The sequence below is a fragment of the Oryctolagus cuniculus genome, chromosome X, assembly GCF_051225735.1.
Source record: "Oryctolagus cuniculus isolate XC-2025 breed Fujian yellow rabbit chromosome X, ASM5122573v1, whole genome shotgun sequence".
In the NCBI taxonomy this organism is placed as follows: domain Eukaryota; kingdom Metazoa; phylum Chordata; class Mammalia; order Lagomorpha; family Leporidae; genus Oryctolagus; species Oryctolagus cuniculus.
In genome coordinates, this window is record NC_142888.1 from 66401067 (window position 1) to 66425514 (window position 24448).

Below are 24448 nucleotides of genomic sequence, written 5' to 3' on the forward strand. Positions count from 1 at the left end.
CTAAAAAAAAGTTTATTTTGAAAGGGGGGAATTGAGAGCAAGGGAGAAGGAGAGAGAACCTATCCTCTGTTTTGCTCTCCATTTGCCTGCATTTGCTGGCCAGGCTGGGCTAGGCTGGTCTGGGCACAAATTAGAAGTCTGAAATTCAGTACAGATCTCCCACATGGGTGGTAGAGACCTAACCTCTTGAGTCATCACTGTTTTCCAGGGTGTGCATTGGCAGAAAGCTGGACTTGGGGTCAGAGCCAAGTATTGAACCTAGGCACTCTGATATGGAATGGTGTCCCAAGCAGCAGCCGAACAGCTGCCCTACTTATATTTTTTTGTTTCTTTAATGATAAAATTATTTTGACAAAGTTCTCTATGTTCACATTTTATCTCTGTATTGCCAACGTATAGCACAGTATCTGATATGGAGGATGTGCTTAATGAATGTGATTGTTTTGTTGCGGAAGTGAACAATTAAAGAGTGAATATAGGGGAAAATAAGGTGATATATCACAACTTTATTGAATCATCATAAGGAAGTTTTTTTGAGTTACTCTTAGGAAAATACAAATGGATCTCTAATAAGTACATTAACACCTGTTTCAATCTAGATGGTTGCTACTCTCAGGTTTTTGGAATGGCACAGCACCTGATGAAAGTGAGGTAGAGGGAGGTGGCAAGGCTTGAGATGACTGAAACACATCTTAATAGTAGACATCACTGAACATAGTCCTGGTAAGTCTGAGAAATGTTAGGCAATAGACAAGAATGGGGTAGGGAGCAGAGGAAATACAAAAGCCCAGTTTTGGAAATGATGACACAGTAGAGTATCAAATACCTTGACAATAAAAAACAGCAAGTGACATACAAATGATAAGCAGCTCTGTAGCAAGCTGTGCAAACACACATATCTCTCTCTCACCCCCAAATCTTAGAAGCACCTAAATAGTGTTTTTCAATCTTGGCCATGTATCAGAATCATCTGAGGAGGTTTAAAAAACACACATGCCTGAGCCCCACCCTGAACCATAATGTCTGGGGGTGGAACCAAAACAAGTATATTAAATAAATATTTCTTCTACAAGTGATTGCTTTATTTAGTGAGAGCATTATAAACTGCTCTCTACTCAAAAGGAAGCTATCTGTAATTTTTAGTGATAAAATGTGTAGTAGTTGTTTGCTAAAACATGTCTTTATTAAACAGGCAGATGTGCAAACATTAATATCAGCATTTAAAAAAATACAAATTTTGAGACCATTATGCCCTTCATTTGTTTCAAGAACAATATGGCGTAATAAAAATACTGATGATGAATATTCTGCAAAAAAAATTTGTATTCCTCACATTCTAAGGGAAAATGCTTATTTTATTATAAGTATTATTATCACAAGGTTATATTCAAAATAGTTGATGCAATTCCATTAGGCAGAATGCATCTCCTGTTTTACTGTTTCCTTTGTAAATATGAAAAATAAATTCTGGAAATATATTTTTATGCTTTTTAAAATGTTTTGATCTACTTATTTTTAAAATATTTATTTTTATTTCTTTGAAGGGTAGAATAAGAGAGAGAGAGAATATATATATATATACATACATACATACACACACACACACACACACACTCTAACATCTCTCTCCCCAAATGTCTGCAACAGCTGGAGTTGGGTCAGGCTGAGCCGATAACTCCATTTGGGTCTCCCACATGGGTAGCAGGGATCCAAGTACTTGAGCCATCATCTGCTGCTTTCCAGGATGCATTAGCAGGAAACTAGATTGGAAACAGAGGCGCTAGAACATGAAGCTATACTCAGATGTGGCATGAGATGTGGCATGTGAGTGACTCAAGCAGTGACTTAACTGGCTGTGCTATAGCACCTTCCCCATTTTTTAAAAAGATTTATTTATTTGAAAGAGTTACACAGAGAGAGGAGAGGCAGGGAGAGTGAGAGAGAGGTCTTCCATCCGATGGTTCACTCCCCAGATGGCTGCAACGGCTAGAGCTGCGCTGATCCGAAGCCAGGAGCTAGGAGCTTCTTCCCGGTCTCCCACGTGGGTGCAAGGGCTCAAGGATTTTGGGCCATCTTCTACTGCTTTCTGAGGCCATAGCAGAGAGCTGGATCAGAAGTGGAGCAGCCTTGTCTTGAACCGGCGCCCATATGGGATGCAGGCCAGGGCGTTAACCCCCTGCGCCACAGCGCCGCCCCCCCCCCCCATTTTTTTTAAATGGATATTTTTTTTCATCTTTTTTTTTTTTTTGACAGGCAGGGTGGACAGTGAGAGAGAGAGACAGAGAGAAAGGTCTTCCTTTTGCCGTTGGTTCACCCTCCGGCCAACACACTGCGGCCGGCACACTGCGCTGATCCGATGGCAGGAGCCAGGTACTTATTCTGGTCTCCCATGGGGTGCAGGGCCCAAGTACTTGGGCCATCCTCCACTGCACTCCCTGGCCACAGCAGAGAGCTGGCCTGGAAGAGGGGCAACCGGGACAGAATCCGGCGCCCTGACTGGGAATAGAACCCAGTGTGCTGACGCCACAAGGCGGAGGATTAGCCTAGTGAGCCACGGCGCCGGCCCATTAAATGGATATTTAAAAATAAATTTGAAGGTACTTATAAAATTTACCTTTAAAATACTTAATTTTATTATATGTATTGGAGGTATATAATGTTTTGATATACATAGTGAAATTATTAGTATAGTCAAGCAGATTAACATATCCACCTCCTCACCTTTTTGTGGGTTCTTTAAGAGCTCTCTTTCCTTTAAGAAGTTTGTTTTTCTTCCTTCATGTTTTTAAAAATTGGCTTTCTGATCTCATAAGATCAAATATATATTTTCCTATGCATTAGGAGTACAGACATTAATGTGGTAATAATATCTGCATTCAAATGTTCACAGTTGGGGCAGGTATTGTGGTGCTGCCAGCTAAGTTGCTTTTGGGGATGCTCACATCCCATTATCAGAGTGCCAGTTGGATTCCCAGCTACCCTGCTTCTGATCCTGAAAGGCAGCAGATGATGACCTAAGTTCTTGGGCCCCTGCCAGCCACGTGGAGTCTTGGATGTGGTTTCAGGCTCCTGGCTTCTCTTTGGCCTAACCATGGCTATTACAGGCATTTCAGGAGTAAAGCAGCATGTGGAAACTCCCTCCCCCTCCTCCTGCCCCCCCTTCCTCTACTTCTCCCTTTCCCTCCCTCCCTCCCTCCCAAGTAGATGAAAATAGTAAATGTTTTTAAATAAAAGTTTGCAGTCCAGTGGGAAGGAAAGACAAATTGTTAAGATTCAGTGTAACAATATCATATGGTTGCAGTCTACTTGGAAAAAGTAGTCTTTCTCATCTAGTAGCATTTGTACATTGGCAGCTTTTTAGAAATTGCTGAAAATTGAGAGACATTGTCATTTTTTATTGGGGGGGGGGGGAGGAGCGAGGTTACATGGTTGAGTGCAGAGATTACACCTGGCCAGACCAGGTGGGCGACTCAGCAGAGAGGCAGAGAGCTGAGCGCCAAGACATTGTCATTTTAAGGGATGGATAGGAATGTATTTTAATAAAGGGAAGAAAGGATATTGGAAAGACATTTTCATTTGGAAGAATTAAGTTTGTAAAACTAATTGGAGTACAGCTGTTTCCTGGCTTTGGATATTTTGTTAAAAACTGATGGGGGTGGTTGTATTTGGTATAGCAGTTAAGATGCTACTTGGAGTGCCTACATCAAATATCAGAACACCTGGGTTTGAGTTCCCAATTCCAGCTACCTGCTATTGTGCTCCCTAGGTGGCAGTGGTAATGGCTCAAATACTAGGGTCCCTGCCACCCATGTGGAAGACTGAGATTGAGTTCCTGGCTGGTGGTTTTGTCCTGGCCCAACTCTGGCTTTTGTAGCCATCAGGTGGAAAATCTCACTCTGTCTCTCTGCCTTTCAATAAAATAATAAATAATTAAAAAGTGATGTCACACTCTGTGCTTATAATGGTCTTAAACATGTCAGAGACCTGAAGTGGCTTCTTTTTTCTTTTTCTTTTTTTTTTTTTTTTTTTGACAGGCAGAGTTAGACAGAGAGAGAGAGAGAGAGAGAAAGGTCTTCCTTCTGTTGGTTCACCTCCCAAATGGCCGCTACGGCCGGCGCGCTGCACCAATCCAAAGCCAGGAGCCAGGTGCTTCTTCCTGGTCTCCCATGCGGGTACAGGGCCCAAGCACTTGGGCCATCCTCCACTGCCTTCCCGGGCCACAGCAGAGAGCTAGACTGGAAGAGGAGCAACTGGGACAGAATCCAGCACCCCAACCGAGACTAGAACCTGGGGTGCCGGCGCCACAGGTGGAGGATTAGCCAAGTGAGCCGCGGCACCGGTCCTGAAGTGGCTTCTTAACCATAAAAATAGTGTACTATGTTTTTTTCTTCTTCAAACTATTTGTTGAACGCTTTTAGTGTAGGATTAATTTTTGATCATTAAGTAACTTGAAAATAGATCTTTGAAAAAATTAAGAGTAGGAATGGGAGAAGGAGGAGGAAGAAGGGTTGAAGCATGGTTGGGAGAGAGGATAGGGTGGAAAGTATCACTATTTTTTTAAATCTGTATATATGACATAGGTGAAACTTGTATAAAAATAATGTACTGTATTCAGTGTAGAATTTCAGGCCTGGAGGGACCCTTAGAGGCCTATCTCACAAACCCAGTTGTCATGTGAGAAAACTGAGGTAGAGAGTAGTTTGTAATTTGACTGAAGCTGCTTACCTTCTGCATGCTAGATCCAGGAGCAAAACTTAGTCTATTGACTTTTCCTCTAGTGTTCTTTATATTTGAGAAAATGTCAAAATGTTTTTTCTAAAAACATTTCATGCCTTGAAAAGCAGTGATATATTCAACTATGTGGTGAAAACTTAGTTAACCATAATATTAGTACCAGTATGCCATCTGTTGTTGTGATATATATATACACATATATATGTATATATATATGAAAGGTATGTACCAATATGGCATACTTTAATATAATCTCCAAATGTTAACTACAAAGCGTAGATGTGTGTATGTGTGTACGTGTATGTGTGATTTACAGTAAAATAGGTTCTTGACTTTAAGATAAGGCCACTTCCAAATTTGGAAACAGCCTCACAGCAGATTAATTTATTTTTATTTTATTTTATTATATATATTACTTTTTAAAATGTTTATATTTTATTTCTTTTTTTAAGATTTTCATTTATTTGAAAGGCAGAGTTATGGTGGGGAGGAGAGGTCTTCCATCTGCTAGTTCACTCCCCGAATGGCTGCAATGATGGGGCTGGGCCAAACCAAAGTCAGGCGTTTCATCCGGGTCTCCCACATGGGTGGAAGAGGCCCAGCTACTTGGGCCATCTTCCCTTACTTTCCCAAGTGCATAAGCAAGGAGGTGGATTGAAAATAGAGCAGCTAGGACTCAAACTGGTGCTTATATGGGATGCTGGTGTTGCAAGCAGTGGGTTAACTCACTGTACCAAAATGCTGACCTCTATTTTATATATTACTTTAAAATATATTTGCAAATCATTGACTACTTAAAACTGTCTGGTAACATAGTATTTTGAAATATGAGAACCACCCATGGATATCTCTTTAGAGCTGATTATTCTTTGTTTCTGTTTGATTTAGTAATATTTCCCAATACGTAAACTTAAAATACCTCTGCCTGGATACCTCTTTTGAGAGAGTAAATGTCTGACTACCTATGTGACATGGAAACTATTTTAGTTCCATACTTTTTGAACCATACTTTGTCTACTTTGGCCACAGTTACCCATTGACTAATCAGTTAATTGAAGGGTGAAAGGATTGAGAACATTTTTAGCATACAGACCTGAATAAATATGGTATAATAGAAAACTGTCAAGACTTCTAGACACCGTGATTAACTAATCATGGGAACTTAAATTCTGTAGATCTCTTTTGTCTTTTATATAGTCAGAGTATTTGATAAGATCTCCCTTTTAGCTCTGTTATTTTGTGATATGTAATATAGCTAAGGTTTTTCTTTTCATCTCACTGCTGTGCTTCTCTAAGGACTTGAATCACACCTCATTTGAGTTTAGTTTTCACAGTTGAGAGAAGTCTGGTATCAAGGGACAGAAATGCTCCTTGGGTAGCTTCTTTTCTGCTTGACCCAGGTGGTAGGAAATTGTATAATTTCTTTTTTTTAAAGATTTATTTATTTATTTGAAAGTCAGAGTTACAGAGAGGTGTAGAGAAAGAGCGGGTGTGCGTCCATCCACTAGTTCACTCCCCCAGATGGCCACAGTGGTCAGTGCTGGGCCAGGCTGAAGCCAGGAGCTTCATCCAGGTCGCCCACGTGGGTGATGGAGACCCAAATACTTGGGCCATCTTCCCCAGGCCATCAGCAGGGAGCTGGATCGGAAGTGAGCAGCTGGGTCTCGAACCCCGGTGATATGGGATGCCAGCTCTGCAGGCGGCAGCTTTACCCGCTACGCCACAGTGCTGGCCCCGGAAATTGTATAATTTCTATACAAAATTTCAACTAAAGTAGAGCTATAAATTATTTTTTTTGACAAGCAGAGTTAGAGAGAGAGAGAGAGAGAGAGAGAGAGAGAAATGTCTTCCTTTTCTGTTGGTTCACCCCCCAAATGGCTGCTACGGCTGGTGTGCTGCAGCTGGCGCGCTGTGCTGATCTGTAGCCAGGAGCCAGGTGCTGCTTCTTCCTGGTCTCCCATGCGGGTACAGGGCCCAAGCACTTGGGCCATCCTCCACTGCCTTCCCGGGCCACAGCAGAGAACTGGACTGGAAGAGGGGCAACCAGGACTAGAACCTGGGGTGTCGGCGCCACAGGCGGAGGATTAGCCTAGTGAGCCACGATTCTGGCCGTAGCTGTAAATTATTTTTAATCTATGCCAGTTTTTCTATAAATTATTTTAAATCTATGCTAGTTTCTCCCTCTCTGGTTAGTCGCACATTTAAATATTTAAAAGATATAGTGAAATACTATTTAAAAGAGCTCTTGAAATTTTTTACCAAGATGGTGCCAAATGTGAAGAAGGAAGCTACTGCTCCTCCCAAAGCCAAAACCAAAGCCAAAGCAGTCTTTGAAGGTTATGAAGACAGTGCTGGAGCTGGTGCTGTGGCGCAGCGGGTTAAAGCCCTGGCCTAAAGTGCCGGCATCCCATATGGGTGCCAGTTCTAGTCCTGGCTGCTTCTCTTCCAATCCAGCTCTCTGCTATGGCCTGGGAAAGCAGTAGAAGGTGGCCCAAGTCTTTGGGCCCCTGCACCCACGTGGGAGACCTGGGGGAAGCTCCTGGCTTCGGATTGGCTCAGCTCCGGCTGCTGTGGCCATCTGGGGAGTGAGCCAGCGGATGGAAGACCTCTCTCTCTGTCTCTATCTCTCTCAATAACTCTGTCTTTCAAATAAATAAAATAAATCTTTTTTTTTTTTTTTTTAAAGTGCTGAAAGGTATCCACAGCCACACACACACGAAGATCTTCATGGTCACCCTCATTCTGGTGGCCCAAGACATTGTGTCTCTTCTGGCAGCCCAATTATCCTCAGAAGAGCACCCCCAGGAGAAGCAAGCTTGACTGCTATGCCATTGTCAAATTCCCCCTGACCACTGAGCAGGCGATGGAGAAGATAGAACACAACAACACATTGGTGTTCATTGTGAATGTCAGGGCCAGCAAGCACCACATCAAACAGGCTGTGAAGAAACACTGTGACATTGATGTGGCCAATGTCAACATCCTGATCAGACCGATGGAATGAAGAAGGCCTATGTTTGGCTGGCTCCTGATTATGATGCTTTGGATGTTGCTAACAAAATTGAGATCATCTGAACGGCTATATATATGCTTTACCATCATAAAAAAGAGCTCTTGAGGGTTACACTTTTTGCCATTACCCACATTAATTCACAAGTTTTTATCTTAGCATTCTGTGCCTCTACTTCAATGGTGAGGGTCTTCAGCTCTTAGTTGTTAACAATTTTATATGGTTACCTAGTTGAGATAGCTGAAGCATAGATTTTATTTTACATGCTTCTAGGAAAAGTTGGTGGTAGTATCTCTGCATATGTTAGAAAACAGGCATGGGAGTACTAGGAGGAGGCCATAAAACTGTGTGCTAGATTGAGGGAGTTGGATATTTCAGGATTTCTGGTTTTGAGTGGAAAAAGATTTGAGTATTGTTTGGATTTCTTTTTACAGGATGAAGATGTTAAAGAAATCCCTATTACTCATCACGTTAAAGAAGGATATGAGAAAGCAGATCCTGCACAGTTTGAGCTGCTCAAGGTGCTTGGTCAGGGATCATTTGGAAAGGTAATGGATAATTTCCTCCACATTTGCATCTCTTCTGAACATTTAACAAAAAAGAATACCTGTACATAGAAATCTGATAAATGTGCCATCTCTAAACTTCTCAAAGGATGCACACAAAGGTAACTCTTTAATTTTATTCATTTTTGCTGTACTTTTATTCTCATTTCTTTATACTTCCCTATAACAGCCAAGGTTTTTTTCAATCCCCTGGGCTTACCAGTTTCTCTAGGAAAAATATAGCATGCTCTTCATAAGCTACCTAAATCTAAGTATGATTTTTGTAAAAAGTACTCTCCCTGTTCACATGCTGCTATGAATATAACTTGTTCTGGTGATTTCATCTACATTTCTTAGCTCTAGCCAAGAAGTCAAAATTTGTGTCTTAATTCATGAACTAATCTATTATCTGTGAAAGCTAAGTAGGAAAAGGGTGTATAAAGTAGCACAAGTGTAGGTACTAGGTACGCTGTGGATTATGTGAAACTGCTGCCTTCAAGGAGAGAAAATTTCAAGGGAAAAAGCAAAATTGAAAAAGGTTAACTCATACTCTTTATCAGAGTAGTTTATTAATTGCTTAATAGTTCTTGGAAAAGAAGTATGTAAGTTTGATTGCTGACCTTTTATAACTTACATCTAAGATATGAAAATTATTGAATATACATGTTAAGTAATGATCTTTAGGAAAACAGCAATTTAAGGGGAGAACGTTAAGGAAAAGCTGCTTATTTCAGTATAGCCAAGGTCTAGTTTCAAAAGAGAAAAATAAGGCAACTGAGCAGTGATTATTTATGGTGCTATGGAACATTTTTAAATAAAGACGTATATGGAGGACTCAGGGTGTGCACAACAGGTTGTGTAAGCAGTATTGCTGAATATAAAATAGAAATTGTCTTAAGGTAATATGATATTTGTGTGATTTAGAACACACATAAACTATAAAAACATTTTAAGGACACAAAAAGACAAACTCAGATGAGCTATGACTTGGCAATGAATTGGTACAAGATGTAGGACTAAAACAGTATGCTGGGACAGAAAAACTAGAATAACTTAATAAATTGGTAGTGGTGGTGGTGGTAGGTATTTATAAATGTTAACAGGAAAGTGGCATACGGATGCTTTTCACCTTTATTTTATATAGTTTCTAAAGGTACAATATTCTAATTATTTTATACTATATAGCTGTTTTATAGTATTAGGTTTAGAAGGACAGAGATGAAGGTCTTTTATACCCCAAATGTATACATGCTTAAATATTTTACCTAAGTAATGTCTCACCAGGAGAACATTTCAGCCTTTAAAATTAATTTTTGTCACTTGATGTATATATTCATATATATACTTATTTATTTATATCTTTGTTTCAGAAAGGATTTAAGGCTTTCATAGATGAATACTAAATAAAATAAAATCAAGTGGCAAAGATCAGAATATTACAGCAAGAAAGATTAGATAAAGCCAGGCTTACACCTGTTTTTCACAAATGCATGACATAAAGACCTAAAAGTCTTCCAGAAATGGGCCAAAAATGAATACTTAAGTTTTCTGGCAGCTGTTATAAAGAAGCAGATATATTTAGGTGTATGATTGTTGGCAGTATCTGTAAGGTGGAAACAGATCAAGCAGATCAGAGAAATTTCTGTCATTGGTCTTTTTTTTTTTTTTTAAGATTTCTTTATTTTAAAAGGCATAGTTACAAGGTAGGAGGGAGATCTTTCATCTACTGGTTCACTCTCCAAATGGTCACAATGGCTGGGACTGGGCCAGGCCAAAGCCAGGAGCCACAAATTGCTTCCAGGTCTCCCACATGGATGCAGGGAGGCCCATGCACTTGGGTTGTCCTCTGCTGCTTTCCCAGGCACATTAGTAGAGAGCTGGATAGGAAGTGGAGCAGATGGGACCTGAACCAGCACTCATATGTGATGCTGGCATTGCAGGCAATGGCTTAACCCACTATGCCACAATGCCAGATTGTCATTGGTCTTTATAAAGGGACTATTTGTATTATATATAGCATAATGAAAAATTGTTTTCTGTAGGATCTTTACATTAAAGGTAGCAACATGCTGACCAGTTGTCACTTTAGTGCTTAAATTCAGGAAACACACAGCTTTGTTTATGCATGGACTTTGGATTAGCAAGGATATCCCTGAAATCTTTTTTGAGAATTTTTAATAATAAAATGCAGAATATAATAATATGCATATCTTTATGCAGCTCATCAACCAAATATTAAGGAGGTGTCTTTGTTTCTTTTTTGGGGGGGATTTTTTTTTTTTTGCTCCCTAGGATGTGAATATACTTGCTTGTCAGTATTACATCATTTGTGTAGGCATTGTGTAGGTGTGACTTGTTATATGCTGAACCTATTCAGGAATTTGGCCAAGGCTATGAATCAGATAAGTGTAGGAGCCATTCCAAGAAACTTGGGCTGCAGAGTCTTTAAGTTTTTCTGCAAAGGTTCCATTGTTAAAATTCAAAAAATGGGATTTTAGCTCATAAAACCTTGTTACATTAAGTACCTTTGTAGTCTTTATTAGATGGGGAGAGAGACTCTACTAAAGTATATTAAAATTATATTTTAAAGAGCATACATTATCATCATGAAAGATGTATATAAAATTCTCTACTAAACACACCAAGAATAATGCTATTAGTGATCACTAATGTATGGGTTGAAAAGTGGTATAGCAAACAACTTATGTTAATTGTTTTAAGACATAGTCAAGTAAAATACATGAAAACGTGTTTTAAATTGTCAGAGTAGCCTTCCTTATATATCATATGCCAAATCATTTTTATATAAGGCATGTACTTCAACATTCATGGATTATTACAAAAGACTATGTTTTACTTTTGTGATAGTAAAGTTATAGGACTTAAAAATGAGTTTTTGAAAATATTGAACCTTTGTGCAGATAATTGATCAACTACCAAGTAATAGTTTTAAAAATATGTGCTTGTATTTTAAAATTTCAAATTGATCCTTTCTTTTCAATCAGCAGTTTAAGGTATGTGATCTTCCAGTTCACTTCAACACATGCTTATTGCATACTTTTAATAAGAAAATATAAAGATCCATCTGATTGAGAGAAAAGTGTATTGTTATAACCCATTCACTTCTCTTCTAGACAGTTTCCCTTATGGGAAACTATCAGGATAGAAAAGAAGCCTCTTCTATTAGGATAGATATGATTTTAGGTGTAGTAGTTTGAAGCTATGCAGCTACTTGTTTAGTTGATTTAGGGAAGAGGGTAGAGAGAGGTGATGTTTTCTTGTGCTAGAAAAGTTAGACCTGGGGAAAAATCATAATCACATGATGAGCAAATAAATGATTATTTCTGTAGACTATGAGTGATGGCTTCATTTAGATGCCTTATTGGGAACTGGTGAGTGTTAGGACTTGGAAAAAATGGCTGCTTTTGCAAGAGTGTCTTCCTGAAAGCCTGTCCCTTTCTTCCTTGATTGCCTCCTTTTGTCCTTTTTTTTTTTCCTCATACCCACTAAGGATTGTGTTTTTCAAGTGGTTTTTCATGTGTGATCTGAATATATTATGATATACCCCCTTTTAAGGAGTCATCAGGTCATATATGTTTCATAGTAATCCTAAGACATTGTTTGTTCAACTGCTGGCTGCTTAGCACAGTGAAAAGGCAATGACTCCAAATAGTACCAGTAATCATTGTATTCTTCCTTGCCTCACACTTACAATGTCTTTGATAAGGTATTAACAGTTACTGAGTTTACTAAATCTCAGCTCTCAGATATACTTATTTTTAATATTCAAGTACACATAAAGCAATTTAGCTTTAAAACAAAATAAAATGATTTTTTCAAGTCAGAAAACTTGTGTGCTTTAAGTGTTGAGCTGAAATAGTCACTTTTATCATGTATCACCATTTTTACTTAAATTACTAAAACTACAGTTACTTAGACTTGGGTACTTTATATATGTTTTATGAAAAATGAATAAAGTGAACCTGTTACTTCATAAAAAAATGAAAGATTTAAAGCAAAAAAATAAATTTTGGAAAATTTTAATTTGGTACCTTGAATATGACATCTTCTTAATAAAGACTTTTCTGATGATATGGTTGTTTTATCATTTGGAATATCTGCATAACTAAGTGAATCAGTTTTTTTAAGTTGACCAATGCATGATATGTATCTGATCCTCCCTGGGAATAAAAGCCATTCAAAGTACAGGGTAGATCAACAGATTTTTGAATTACAGCAGATGGACAAGTTAATTGGTAAGTTTCAGATTCTCTATTGTGATGAACTTTTGTCCAGTTGTGATGTTATATAAAAGAGTATCCACAGTTGTATGAAAAACTCTTAAAATACTCCTTCTGTTTTTCAAATCATACCCTATCAGGCCTGATTTTCTACTTATACTTCAGAAGCAAAACAACTTAATTGCAACTTAATTGCAACAGATTGAATGTAGAGGCAGAGATGAGAATCCAGTTGTATTCCGTTAAACCAGATACTTGAAATTTGCAAGAATGTACATCAGTGTCATTCGTTTCATTAATTTTTTTAAACTTTAGAAAATAAAATTATCTTCATAAAAACATTAGATTATTTTTAATTCTTAAATTAGATTTATTTTTACTTCTTAATTTTTCTGTTTTAGTTCTAATATGGTAAATATCCATAGATGTAAGTCTTCAGTAATTTTTAAGATTATGAAAGATTTCTGAGACAAGAAAGGTTTAGAATTGCTTTCCTGAGAGAAACAAGGTAGATCTCTTACTTGTTTATTATCATTGTGATTATGAGAAAAACTGTAAGGTAGGTTAGTAGGTTATCTGCATTAATTTGACCTTATCAGTAAAATTGAGGAAAAACTGAGCTGGTACTTAGTGTTAATGCCATTTGCTTAGCTTTTTTTTTTTTTTTTTTTTTTTTTTTTTTTTTTTTTTTTTTGACAGGCAGAGTGGATAGTGAGAAAGAGAGACAGAGAGAAAGGTCTTCCTTTTGCCATTGGTTCACCCTCCAATGGTCGCCACGGCTGGCGCGCTGCGGCCGGCGCAACGCGCTGATCCAAAGGCAGGAGCCAGGTGCTTCTCCTGGTCTCCCATGGGGTGCAAGGCCCAAGCACTTGGGCCATCCTCCACTGCCTTCCCGGGCCACAGCAGAGAGCTGGCCTGGAAGAGGGGCAACCAGGAAAAATCCGGAGCCCCAACTGGGACTAGAACCCGGTGTGCCGGCGCCGCAGGCAGAGGATTAGCCTATTGAGCCGCGGCGCCGGCCCCATTTGCTTAGTTTTGAAGATTTTTTTTGTGGTGAGGCAGCTCGTTTAATCTACTGCTAATCTACTGCCTCTTAAATAATCTATACAAACATGTACCAGTCTGCCAATAAATGAAAACTTGTAAAAATAGATGAATAAATATGTATCTCGGGTTGTAGCTTCTGTAGCTTAATCAATATGTATTATATGATATTTAGTGTCCCATGGTAATCTGGTTTGTATATATATTCTATCTAATTCAGTTCATATGGTATACTTCTGTGATTAAAAAGCCAGATTTAGCACTGTTAATTTATAAGACCTTTATTTTCTAATGCCTCCATTCTAAAGGACACTGAGGGTAGGCTATGGGTATGTTAAATTTGAACCTTTGATTAGTGAAAAACTTTGTGCTTTTAGGAATATCCTTTCCAAATTTAAGTGTAGTAAAAATAACACCATGGATTAAAGCCATTGAAATCTTCTATGGTAAAGACCCACATTATTTCAGGGTTCTAAATTATTTAGGGACATTTGCTTGGAGTTCAGACTAGATCTATGACAAGTAAGGGACAAAAGATGGTAGTTTTAATCTGTTAATCCTTTTAGTACAGAATTATTTGTGTTGAATGCAAAATGTATGATTTGGTTCAAACCTTGAACTCATCTTTTCTTCAAAGATAGCTTTATATTGCAAAAAGCAACTACTTGTTAATGTGTGAACTCTTGATTAGTCTACTCCAAGTATAGTATGAACTGTTACTGGTTCACTGGGAGAAATGTTCAAAACTAAGAGTAAGCCTTTAGAAAATTTTGTAGCAGTTTGACGGAGTAATTTTATGTTTGTGGAATCTCTTAGTTTAAAAATACTGTATTTTATGTGACTTTAATTTTGTTTTTTTAATTATGTTTTATGAAAGTATGACCTACAGTACATTGAGAGAAAGAAAAAAAGTACTCATTTTTCCTCACAGAACATGTGAGAAGTACTGCCCACTGGGGAAAACTCTAAGTTAGTTTAGGTCTGATCTAAAGATTCACTTTCAGGAAAGAAGAAAGCAGAGGTTGCATGAAGTATAGGATATAGATAGGTGAGTCATTGATCATTTAATAGGTGAATATGTTAAATGATGCAAAAATTATGTTAGAGATTTTGGATCAACTCCTCTGTTCCCCAGTTTGCTGATGCATAATTATCACATGGAAGATGTGGAATAAAAGATTTTGAGCTATACCTTGAAAAAGCAGCAGCAATTACTTAACAGTCCCCCCATTTGCAGTTTTATGTGAATAACTTAGTTACTTAGTTCCTTTTTTTTTTTTTTTTTGACAGGCAGAGTAGACAGTGAGAGAGAGAGCCAGAGGGAGAGGTCTTCCTTTTCCATTGGTTCACCCCTCAATGGCCTCTGCGGCTGGCGTGCTGTGGCTGGCATACCACGCTGATCCGAAGCCAGGTGCCAGGTGCTTTTCCTGCTCTCCCATGCGGGTACAGGGCCCAAAGACTTGGGCCATCCTCCACTGCCTTCCCAGGCCGCAGCAGAGAGCTGGACTGGAAGAGGAGCAACTGGGACAGAATCTGGTGCCCTGACCAGGACTAGAACCCGGTGTGCCTGCACCGCAGGCGAAGGATTAGCCTATTGAGCCACGGCGCCAGCCACTTAGTTCCTTTTTGAATTGAAGCAACATTTCATTAGAACTTGTTAGGATCGGGGGTAACAGATTGAGGCAGAGAACAGTATTACTAATTAAAGAATGAAATGGCTCTTTCCTAATGAATAGATCTTGTAAAACTATATTCATAGATTCTTCATAACTGAGGCCTTGTAAAGACTTTTTAGCTTTTCATAAGCCACTATCGCAGGTTGAAAAATGACATATTACTTAATGCTCACTTAGTAACTTTAGATAGAATTCAACCTTTTAAAATTAAAATAATTTGCCACTTGTTTTACATGGTAGAGAACTGAAGTATCTTATTGGGAAATCAAAATGCCTGATAACTTCCTAAATGAACTAGTAAGATAGAAATGAACACGTCAAATTCATAGTTATAACATTTGTTTCCTATTCATTAAGATAACAAAAATGGATTTGGGTCTTAAAAGGAGATCTTTAGCTCAAATTAATCTTTCATTAAGTTATTTACCTCTCATACCACAAGCTTTGTAGAGTTCAGGACTTTGTCATCTATTTTTACACATTTTCTTCTCTAAAATGCTATGTATATGTAGAGTGATTTACTGAACGAATGAGAAAGTGAGAAAATATTAACTACAGCTATGAATTATAGTATAATTTATGGAGGAAGATATATCTTTATAGCATGCGAGGGCATAGGTGTCTGCTAGTGTGCTTGGCTTGAGCAAGAATGACTTGAAATGTGATTTTTATTATTTTCATTTCCCTATTAGGTTTTTCTTGTTAGAAAGAAGACTGGTCCTGATGCTGGGCAGCTCTATGCAATGAAGGTGTTAAAAAAGGCTTCTTTAAAAGGTAGAAAATTAGAAGAGTTTATTAAAATAGAATTTGGGAAAGCTTATTATATAAAAAAATGCTGTGGGGCCAGTATTGTGGCTGCGTGAGTTAAGCTGCCACCAGCAACACTGGCATCCCATACAGGCGCTGGTTTGAGTCCTAGCTGCTCCACTTCTGATCCAGTTCCCTGCTAATGTGCCTGGGAAAGCATCAGAAGATGGCCCAAGTCCATGGGTCCCTGTATCCATCTGGGAGACCTGAAAAAAGCTCCTGGCTCCTGGCTTTGGCCTGGCCCAGCCCCGGCTGTTGTGGCCATTTGGGGAGTGAACTAATGCATGTAAGATCTCTTTCTCTGTATCTTTTTTCTCTCTCTCTGTAACTCTGCTTTTCAAATAAAATAAAAATAAATCTTTAAAAAATATGCTGTGTATTGCTTATATAAAGTAAATAGAGATTTTGTTAGCATCAACAGTTGTTAGAGTTTTCTAGCCAGTAAGTGATATATCTAGGTCTGATATTGGCATACGCCTTAATTTTTTTTAAAGATTTATTTATTTGAAAGGCAGAGGTAGAGAGAGGGAGACACACACACACACACACACACACACACAGAGTGGGGGTGGTCTTCCATCTGCTAGTTTACTTCCCAAATTATCAGGGAGCTTCTTGCAGGTCTTGCACATGGATGGTAGGGACTCAAGCACTTGGGCCATCTGTGTCTGCTTTCCCAGGTGCATTAGCAGGGAGATGGAACAGAAGTGGAGCAGCCAGGACAGACACTAGTGCCCAAATGGGATGCTGGCATTGCAGACAGTTTCTTAACCCGCTACACCACAACACTGATTCTTCCATATGCCTAATTTAATGAGAATGTACCCTGGTAAAAATTTAATGCTAGAAAAAAATGACATATTTCATTTATTTTAAACTGAACTTAAAATTGTAATAAACTATACTCATTTGTGCATTTGAACTATTAAAAACTAGAATTGTTATTAACCAAATACCTGTTTATGTCACTTTAACCCATCTCTAGATCTAAACTGAATTTGCTGACTTTTTGAGAATGTAATTATTGTCCAAGAATATGTAGACTATAAGTTTAGGCGCTTTTGAGGTTGCGTTTTATATTTTATTGGTATATTATTAATGAGATCTTTACTGCAATTAGGTACTACAGTAATATATTATGTAATTTTTAGTTCGAGACAGAGTTCGGACAAAGATGGAAAGAGATATACTTGTGGAAGTAAATCATCCATTTATTGTCAAATTGCACTATGGTATGTAATCTTTTATTTATGGGATTAGAGAATTAACGTTTCTTTTCAAAGAAAATTCTTGCAATAAATAAGTAAAGCTCTCTTAATATATTAAGCTGTATAAAATGTCTTTGAAGTAAGTATCAATACCTAGCTTTTAGTTTTATTTCCTTCATTTGTCTAAATTAATTAACTTCTCTAAGGAAACAAGATAGTATCTTAGTTATCTGGTAGTATTTCTTTACTCCGCTAGGCTGTACTTCAGTGATCTTAGGCTAAAAACAACTGTTATACACAATTGGGTGTTTTTTCATAATGACCATATTGATCTTATTTCCTGATTCTGTTTAAGAGGACCATGTAGTTATATTAGTCTGTTTGAATTTTTTTTTTAGAATTAAGTGGAGAGGAATAGCAGTTAAGCAGTAGGTATAATAGAAAGAGCGTGAACTTTGGCCTCAGACATTTTGAATTTGAATCATGCTTGTGTTGTTAATTTAATATATGGATGAAATTATGCAGTAATCCTTCCCTGGGAACTAAAATCACACACTCAACATTTACTTTTCTCTCTCCGTATACGTGTGTTTGGGATGTGTGTGTGTGTGTGTGTGTGTGTGTATGGAGAGACTATACAGAATAATGATATATTATCTATCTAGATATATACAGTCTTCTATATCACTTTAAATTTTCTAGATTTAAAAAAGCAACTATTGATTTTATTTAGTGTAATTTTGACCAATAGTATGCAAAAATATGTACCCAGTTATATCTTTAACACCTGTAAAGAAATTCCCACCCATTTTTTAACTCCTTGTTACCCTAATGGAGTAAAAGTAGTAGTCTGTAAAGACATATTTGAATCTCCAGTATGTCATCAATTGGTAAACACCTGTCATGTACAAAATACTGTATTAAATGCAGTGGGCTATAGAAGTAGAATAATTTCTGACCTCAAGAAATTTATAATCAGTAAGAACAATTAATTCATTTGTAAATGAATTAATTATATGAATCAATATGGCATAGCAATAAGAAAGGCATAAGTAAAGTACAACAAAATCAAAATAGTAGCATGTAATTTAGATGGGGAAAGAGGTAATGATGCTGTAAGGAAATGTGCAAAGAAAGAAATCCTGAAAAACTTAATAGAGGAGGTGGCATTATTATTGAGCTGTATAAAATTACAAGACTTTCAATAGGTGGTTGTGAAGTAAAGTTCAGACAACTGTGGTAGGACAAGCTACTTCATAAATCAGAAACTTTGTGGTGGCTGAGGTTTCTGTGTACAGCCACATGCAAGGTTGATTATGTTCTGGGACGGGGTTTACATTTATTCCAACACTGGATTAGACAATTTAATTTTGAGATAATGTTAACCAATAATGAATCAAGTGAGTAAATGCTTAATTGCTTTATAGTATTTAGTGATAAAATCCTAAACAGATACAGTAATTAAAATGTATACTAAGCTTTTTAAGCCTTTAATATTGTTCTGTTACTACATTCTAATTTCTAATTAGCCTTTCAGACTGAAGGGAAGCTGTATTTAATACTGGATTTTCTCAGGGGAGGAGATGTCTTCACAAGATTATCCAAAGAAGTGAGTATTTGTAAATTTTTACTTTGTTTTACTGAAGCAAAGCTAAGAAAAAATCATTTTTTGGCTAATTACATTTTTCCTATAGAAATTTTAAATAATTATTCTGCTTATTTCATTGCATGGAATTTAATGATGTACCAAATTAATGGCATTTTCTGTCTACTTGTTATTGAGATTAACTCAGTGTGCTTCTCATTATTCTCTTAGACACAATAATAATATGAATAACTGGATGAAGTAGATATGGACAAGCCTAGGACTTTGGCTACTCAAGCTACTTAAATGCCTCTGAGAAGAGTATTTAATTTAGTCATTTAAAATATAGCTTTATAGAGTTAAAATTGACATACAGTAAACACATATTTTAAAATACACAATTTGATATATTTTGGCATTTTTATATAACTGAAACCATCATTACAATAAAAATAATTAGTGTAAAAGTTTTCTTGTGTCCCTTTGTAATGCTGCCTTCTGCTCTAACCCCACTGAATCTGCTTTTTGTTACTGTTTGGTTTGCATTTTGTAGAAGTTTATATAGAAAAGTATATATTCATTTTTTTGCTTGGCTTATTTAACTCAGCATAATTATTTTGAGATTCATCCATGTTGTTGTATTTATCAGTGTAGTTCATTCATTTTTATTACTTTGTAGTATTATCAGTTGTATGGTTTTACCATAATTTGTTATGGATTCACCTGTTGATAGATGTTTGAATGGTTGCAGTTTTTAGATATTACCAGTAAAGCTGCTGTACACATTTATGTTCAAGTGATTGTATGGACAAATGTTTTCATTTTTCATGGGAAAATACCTAGGAGAATAGTAACTGTGTATGTCATATGGTAGGTGTACGTTTTAACGTTTAAAGACACTGCTAAGCTCTTTTCCAAAGTGGTTTTGTAAGTTTTACATTCCCACTAGCAGCGATGAGAGTTTGAGTTGCTCCACACCCTTACCAACACTTGGTATGGTCATCCTATTTAAAATTTTGGACATCTGATTAAGTGTGTAGTTGTATCTTAATGTGGTTTTGGATTGCATCACACCAGTGATTAATGATATTGAGCATCTCTTCATGCATTTATTTGTCATCCATCTTCTTTTGTAAACTGTTTCAATCTTTTGCTCATTTTTATTGGATTGTTTATTTTCTTATTGAGTTTTGAGATTGCTTATATATATTGACTGTGAGTCCTTGATCATATATGATGTCTACAAATATTTTCTTCTGGTATATGGTTTGTCTTTTCATTTGCTTAACAGTATCTTCTGAAAAGTTGCAGTTCTTTATTTTGATGTAATATGATTCTTAGGTTTTTCTTCTATTTATTAATTGTGATTTTAGTATCCTATTTAAGGAATATTTGCCAAATCCTAGGTAAATAGTTGCTCCCATGTATTCTAGAGGTTTTGTGATTTAGGTTTTACATTGAGGTTTCTGATTCATTTTGAGTTCATTTCAGTACATGGTTATAGATGTATATTGACACTCATTTTTTTACATATAAATATCCAGTTGCTCTAGTATCATCATGGGAAAAAACTATCCTTTCTACTCTGAATAACCTTGCATTTTTGTTGAAAGTCAATTGCCTGTATATGTGAAGGTCTATTTCTGGATATTTGTTCATTGATCCATTTGTCTGTCTTTATGACAATACCACACTTTCTTGATCACCATACCCTTATAATGTGTCTTGTAGTCACGTAGTAAAACTCCTTGAGTTTTGTTTCTCTGAAAGTTATTTTTCTTTTAGGTCATATGCATTTGTATATTAATTTTAAAATCAAATATTCATTTTCTATAGAAAGACCTGCTGAGATTTTGATTGAGATTACATCAAATATATAGGTTAGTTTACTGATATCTGACATTTTAGCAACATTGAGTCTTTAAATCCATTTATATCTTCTTTAATTTCACTCATTTTTTTTGTTTCCAGTGTATATATCTTGCACATCTTTTGTCAGAGTTAGCTTTAACTAGTTTTTAATGCTATTGTAAATAGAATTGATTTCATAATATCAATTTCAAATTGGGGAGAAAAATAGTCATTCATGTGTAGAGCTTGTGTCATATTCTAGCTAAATTTACTTTTTATTTCTAGCATCTTTTGTTCAGATTTCAAAGGCTTTTCTACTTATCTGTGAATAAGGAGTTTTACTTCTTTCTGGTTATGGATATCTTTTATTTCTTTTATTTTTTCACACTAGCTGGAACTTCCAGTCCAATGTTGACTAGAATTGGTGGGAGCATTCTTGCCTTGTTTCTGATCTTAGGGGGAAGCATAATTTCACCATAAATTATAAAGGTAATATAGGCATTTTTAAATGTCCTTTCTTGAGTTGACAATGTTCCTTTCTGTTACATTTTAAAAGTCAAATATGGGTGTTAGATTTTGTCAAATGCTTTTTCTGTGTTTACTAAGATAGTCATATAAGGGGGCTTCAAAAAATTCTTGGAAAGTAGAATTAAAAGGTTACTTTAGGGACAGGTGTTTGGCCTAGTGGTTAAGATGCCAGTTGGGATGCCTGCTGTGTCTAGATCTAGTCCTGATGCATACATATCCTGGGAGGTAGCAGGTTGGTCCCTGCCATCCACATGAGAGACCTGAATTGAGTTCCCACATCCCAACTTTGGTCTGGCAAAGCTCTGGCCCTTGCAAGAATTTGAGAAGTGAGCCAGCAGATGGAGGTGAGTGTGCTCTCTGCTCACATCTTGTCTCTTTATCTCTCAAATAAATAAAATTGAAAAAAAAAACCCATATTTATTTATTTACTTGAGACAGGCAGAAAGAGATCTCTTCCATAAAATAATTGACTCCCTAAATGCCCACAACAGCTAGAGCTGGGCCAGTCTGAAGCCACAAGCCTAGTACTCAATTTGGGTCTCTTACACGGGTGACAGGGGCCCAAGTACTTGAGGCAGACCCTACTGCTTCCCAAGGGTGTGCATTAGCCCAAAGCTGGAAGTTAAGCCAGAACTTGAAACCAGGCACTCCAGAATGGCATGCAGGCATTCCAGAGTCCTCTTAAACACTGCCAAATGCCTGCCTCTAAATTTTTTTAAAGTTTATTTTGGTGGAAAAATTTTTTGAAAATCATGTGTAAGAGAGTCTTTACAAAGTTCATGAAAAATGCATATTGTGAGAAAAACCTGGATTTCATAATTTTTGTGCCACAGTCAACTTATGTTTTAATCCTGTTTTCCATGAACTTTTTGAAGTACTCAATTTGTATTTTCTTCTTAATTCTTTTAATAAGGTGAATGGCATCAATTGATCATCAGTGTTAAATTAACCTCACACTTGTGGATAAACTCCATTAATCATGATATGCTATTTCATATACTGTTGGATGAAGTTTACACAAAGTTTGTTAGGAAATTTTGCATCAATTGAAATAAGGAGTATTTGACTATAGCTTTCTTGTATTTTTATCTATTTTGGTATTAATTCTGGCATCACAAAATGAATTGGGTAGAGCTTTTTCCTCTTCAGTTTTCTGGAAGTTTGTATAGAGTCAGTGTAAATTATCCTAAATGATTCGTAGAATTCACCAGTGAAGCCATCTGAGTCTGAAATTTTCTTTTTGGTAGCATATTTAAATACAAATTTAATTTATGTAATGCTTATAAAACTAAGGCTTTTGTAATATCTTTTTTTTTAAAGATTTATTTATTTACTTGAAAGAGTTAACACAGATAGAGGAGAGGCAGAGAGAGAGAGAGAGAGAGGTCTTCATCTGCTTGTTCACTCCCCAATTGGCTGCAATGGCTGGAACTGTGCCGATCTGAAGGCAGAAGCCAGGAGCCTACTCCAGGTCTCCCATGCAGGGGCAGGGGCCCAAGCACTTGGGCCATCTTCTACTGTTTTCCCAGGCCATAGCAGAGAGCTGGATTGGAAGTGGAGCAGCTGGGACTCAAACTGGCGCCCATATGGGATGCCGGCACTACAGTCAGCGGCTTTACCCGCTGCACCACAGTGCCCCAGTATCTTTGTTTTTGAATGAGCTTTGTCAGCTTGTGTCTTTTAATGGTTATTGAATGTATAGGCATAAAATTATTCATATTTGCTTGTTATCTTCTTTATAGCTGTGGAATCATTAGTGATGTTGTAACTCTCATTCCTATTTTGGTTATTTACGTCTTCTCTTTTTAGCCTACTTATTGTCCCTAGAGATTTATCAGTTTTGCTGTTCTCAAAGAAACAACATTTGGTTTCATTCATTTTTCTCTATTACATTTTTTTCCTTATTCACTGTTCTCTACTTTAATATTTCATACTGCTTATTTTGTGTTTTATTGGCTTTTTTCCTTCTGGTTTTGAAGAAAGAAGATGCGGTTATTGGTTTGAGGCCTTTCTCTTTTTAATGTGGGTGTATAGTGTTATAAATTCTTCCCTAACTTTAGTGTCATCCTACAAGTTTTGGTATGTGGTATTTTTTTTCTGTCAGTTACATATACTTTTTAATTTCTTTTATTTCTTTGACTCCATTGGGTGTTTAGAGGTATGTTGTTTAATTTACAGATATTTGAGTATTTTCTGGATATTTTTATATTATTTATTTCTACTTGATGTCATTGCGGTCATATAGCATACTTTGTGTATCTTGAATAATCTTAAAGTTACTTATACTTTGTGATTCAGAATATGATGAATCTTGGTAAATGTTATAGGCACACTTGTATATTATGTTGTTGGATGGTAGAAGGTTTTGTCAAGATCGATTAGATACGATTGATTGGTAATGGTATTCAGGCTGCTATTTTCTTTCTAATTTTCTCCCTACTTGTTCTATCAAGTTTTTAGACAGAAATCAAAACATTTGGCTTTAATTAAGGTTTTCTAAATTTCTTTTAGAATTTCAGTCATTCCATTTTTGCTTCATGTATTTCAGAACTTCTGTTATTAGATTATATATATACTTTTAAGGATTATTATTATCGCTTGTTGAATTGACTCTTATCATTCTGAGATGACTATCTCTTCATTGTTTTGAAATCTACTTTGATTTTAATATGTTAATTCCAGTTTTTTAATTTAAAAATTAGTATTTGAAATATCCTTTTTCTGGATTTTAACTTTAATATATTTGTGTCGTTATTTTTAATGTGTGTTAATTGTGTCAATATGCAGTTTCCTTACCTTTTAAATTTTTGAAAAAATACTTATTTATTTGAAATGGAGAATTACAGAGCAAGAGGGAGATACAGAGAGGGAGAGGGAGAGATCTTTCATCCACTGGTTCACTCTCCAAATGGCCCTGACTGCCAGGCCCAAGCCAGGAGCCTGGAACTCTGTTCAGAACTTCTGTGTGGGAACAGGGGGCCAAGTACTTGGGGCCATCTTCTGCTGCTTTCCCAAGCACATTAGCAGGAAGCCAGATTGGAAGTAGAACACCAGGACTAGAATTGGTGCTCATATGGAATGTTGGTGTTGCAGGCAGTGGCTTAAACCACTGCCTCGACATCAACCCCTAATTTCCTTACCTTTTATTCAATCTGAAAATTTGTATCTTTTTGGTTGGCATAGATTTTATATAATTCAATTGTTATTTTGATTTTGTTT

The 24448-nt window shown here is 36.7% G+C and overlaps 1 protein-coding gene across 2 annotated transcripts in view; it reads left to right on the forward strand.

The window, feature by feature from the left end:
* Nucleotides 1-24448, forward strand: part of RPS6KA6 (ribosomal protein S6 kinase A6) — a 145279-nt gene that overhangs the window by 36232 nt on the left and 84599 nt on the right. For both annotated transcript variants that reach the window (XM_070066736.2, XM_070066735.2), the window contains exons 3-6: nt 8179-8292; nt 15943-16024; nt 17209-17289; nt 18795-18874. In XM_070066736.2, coding sequence (XP_069922837.1) covers nt 8179-8292; nt 15943-16024; nt 17209-17289; nt 18795-18874 — 357 coding nt within the window. The remainder of the gene's footprint in view (nt 1-8178; nt 8293-15942; nt 16025-17208; nt 17290-18794; nt 18875-24448) is intronic.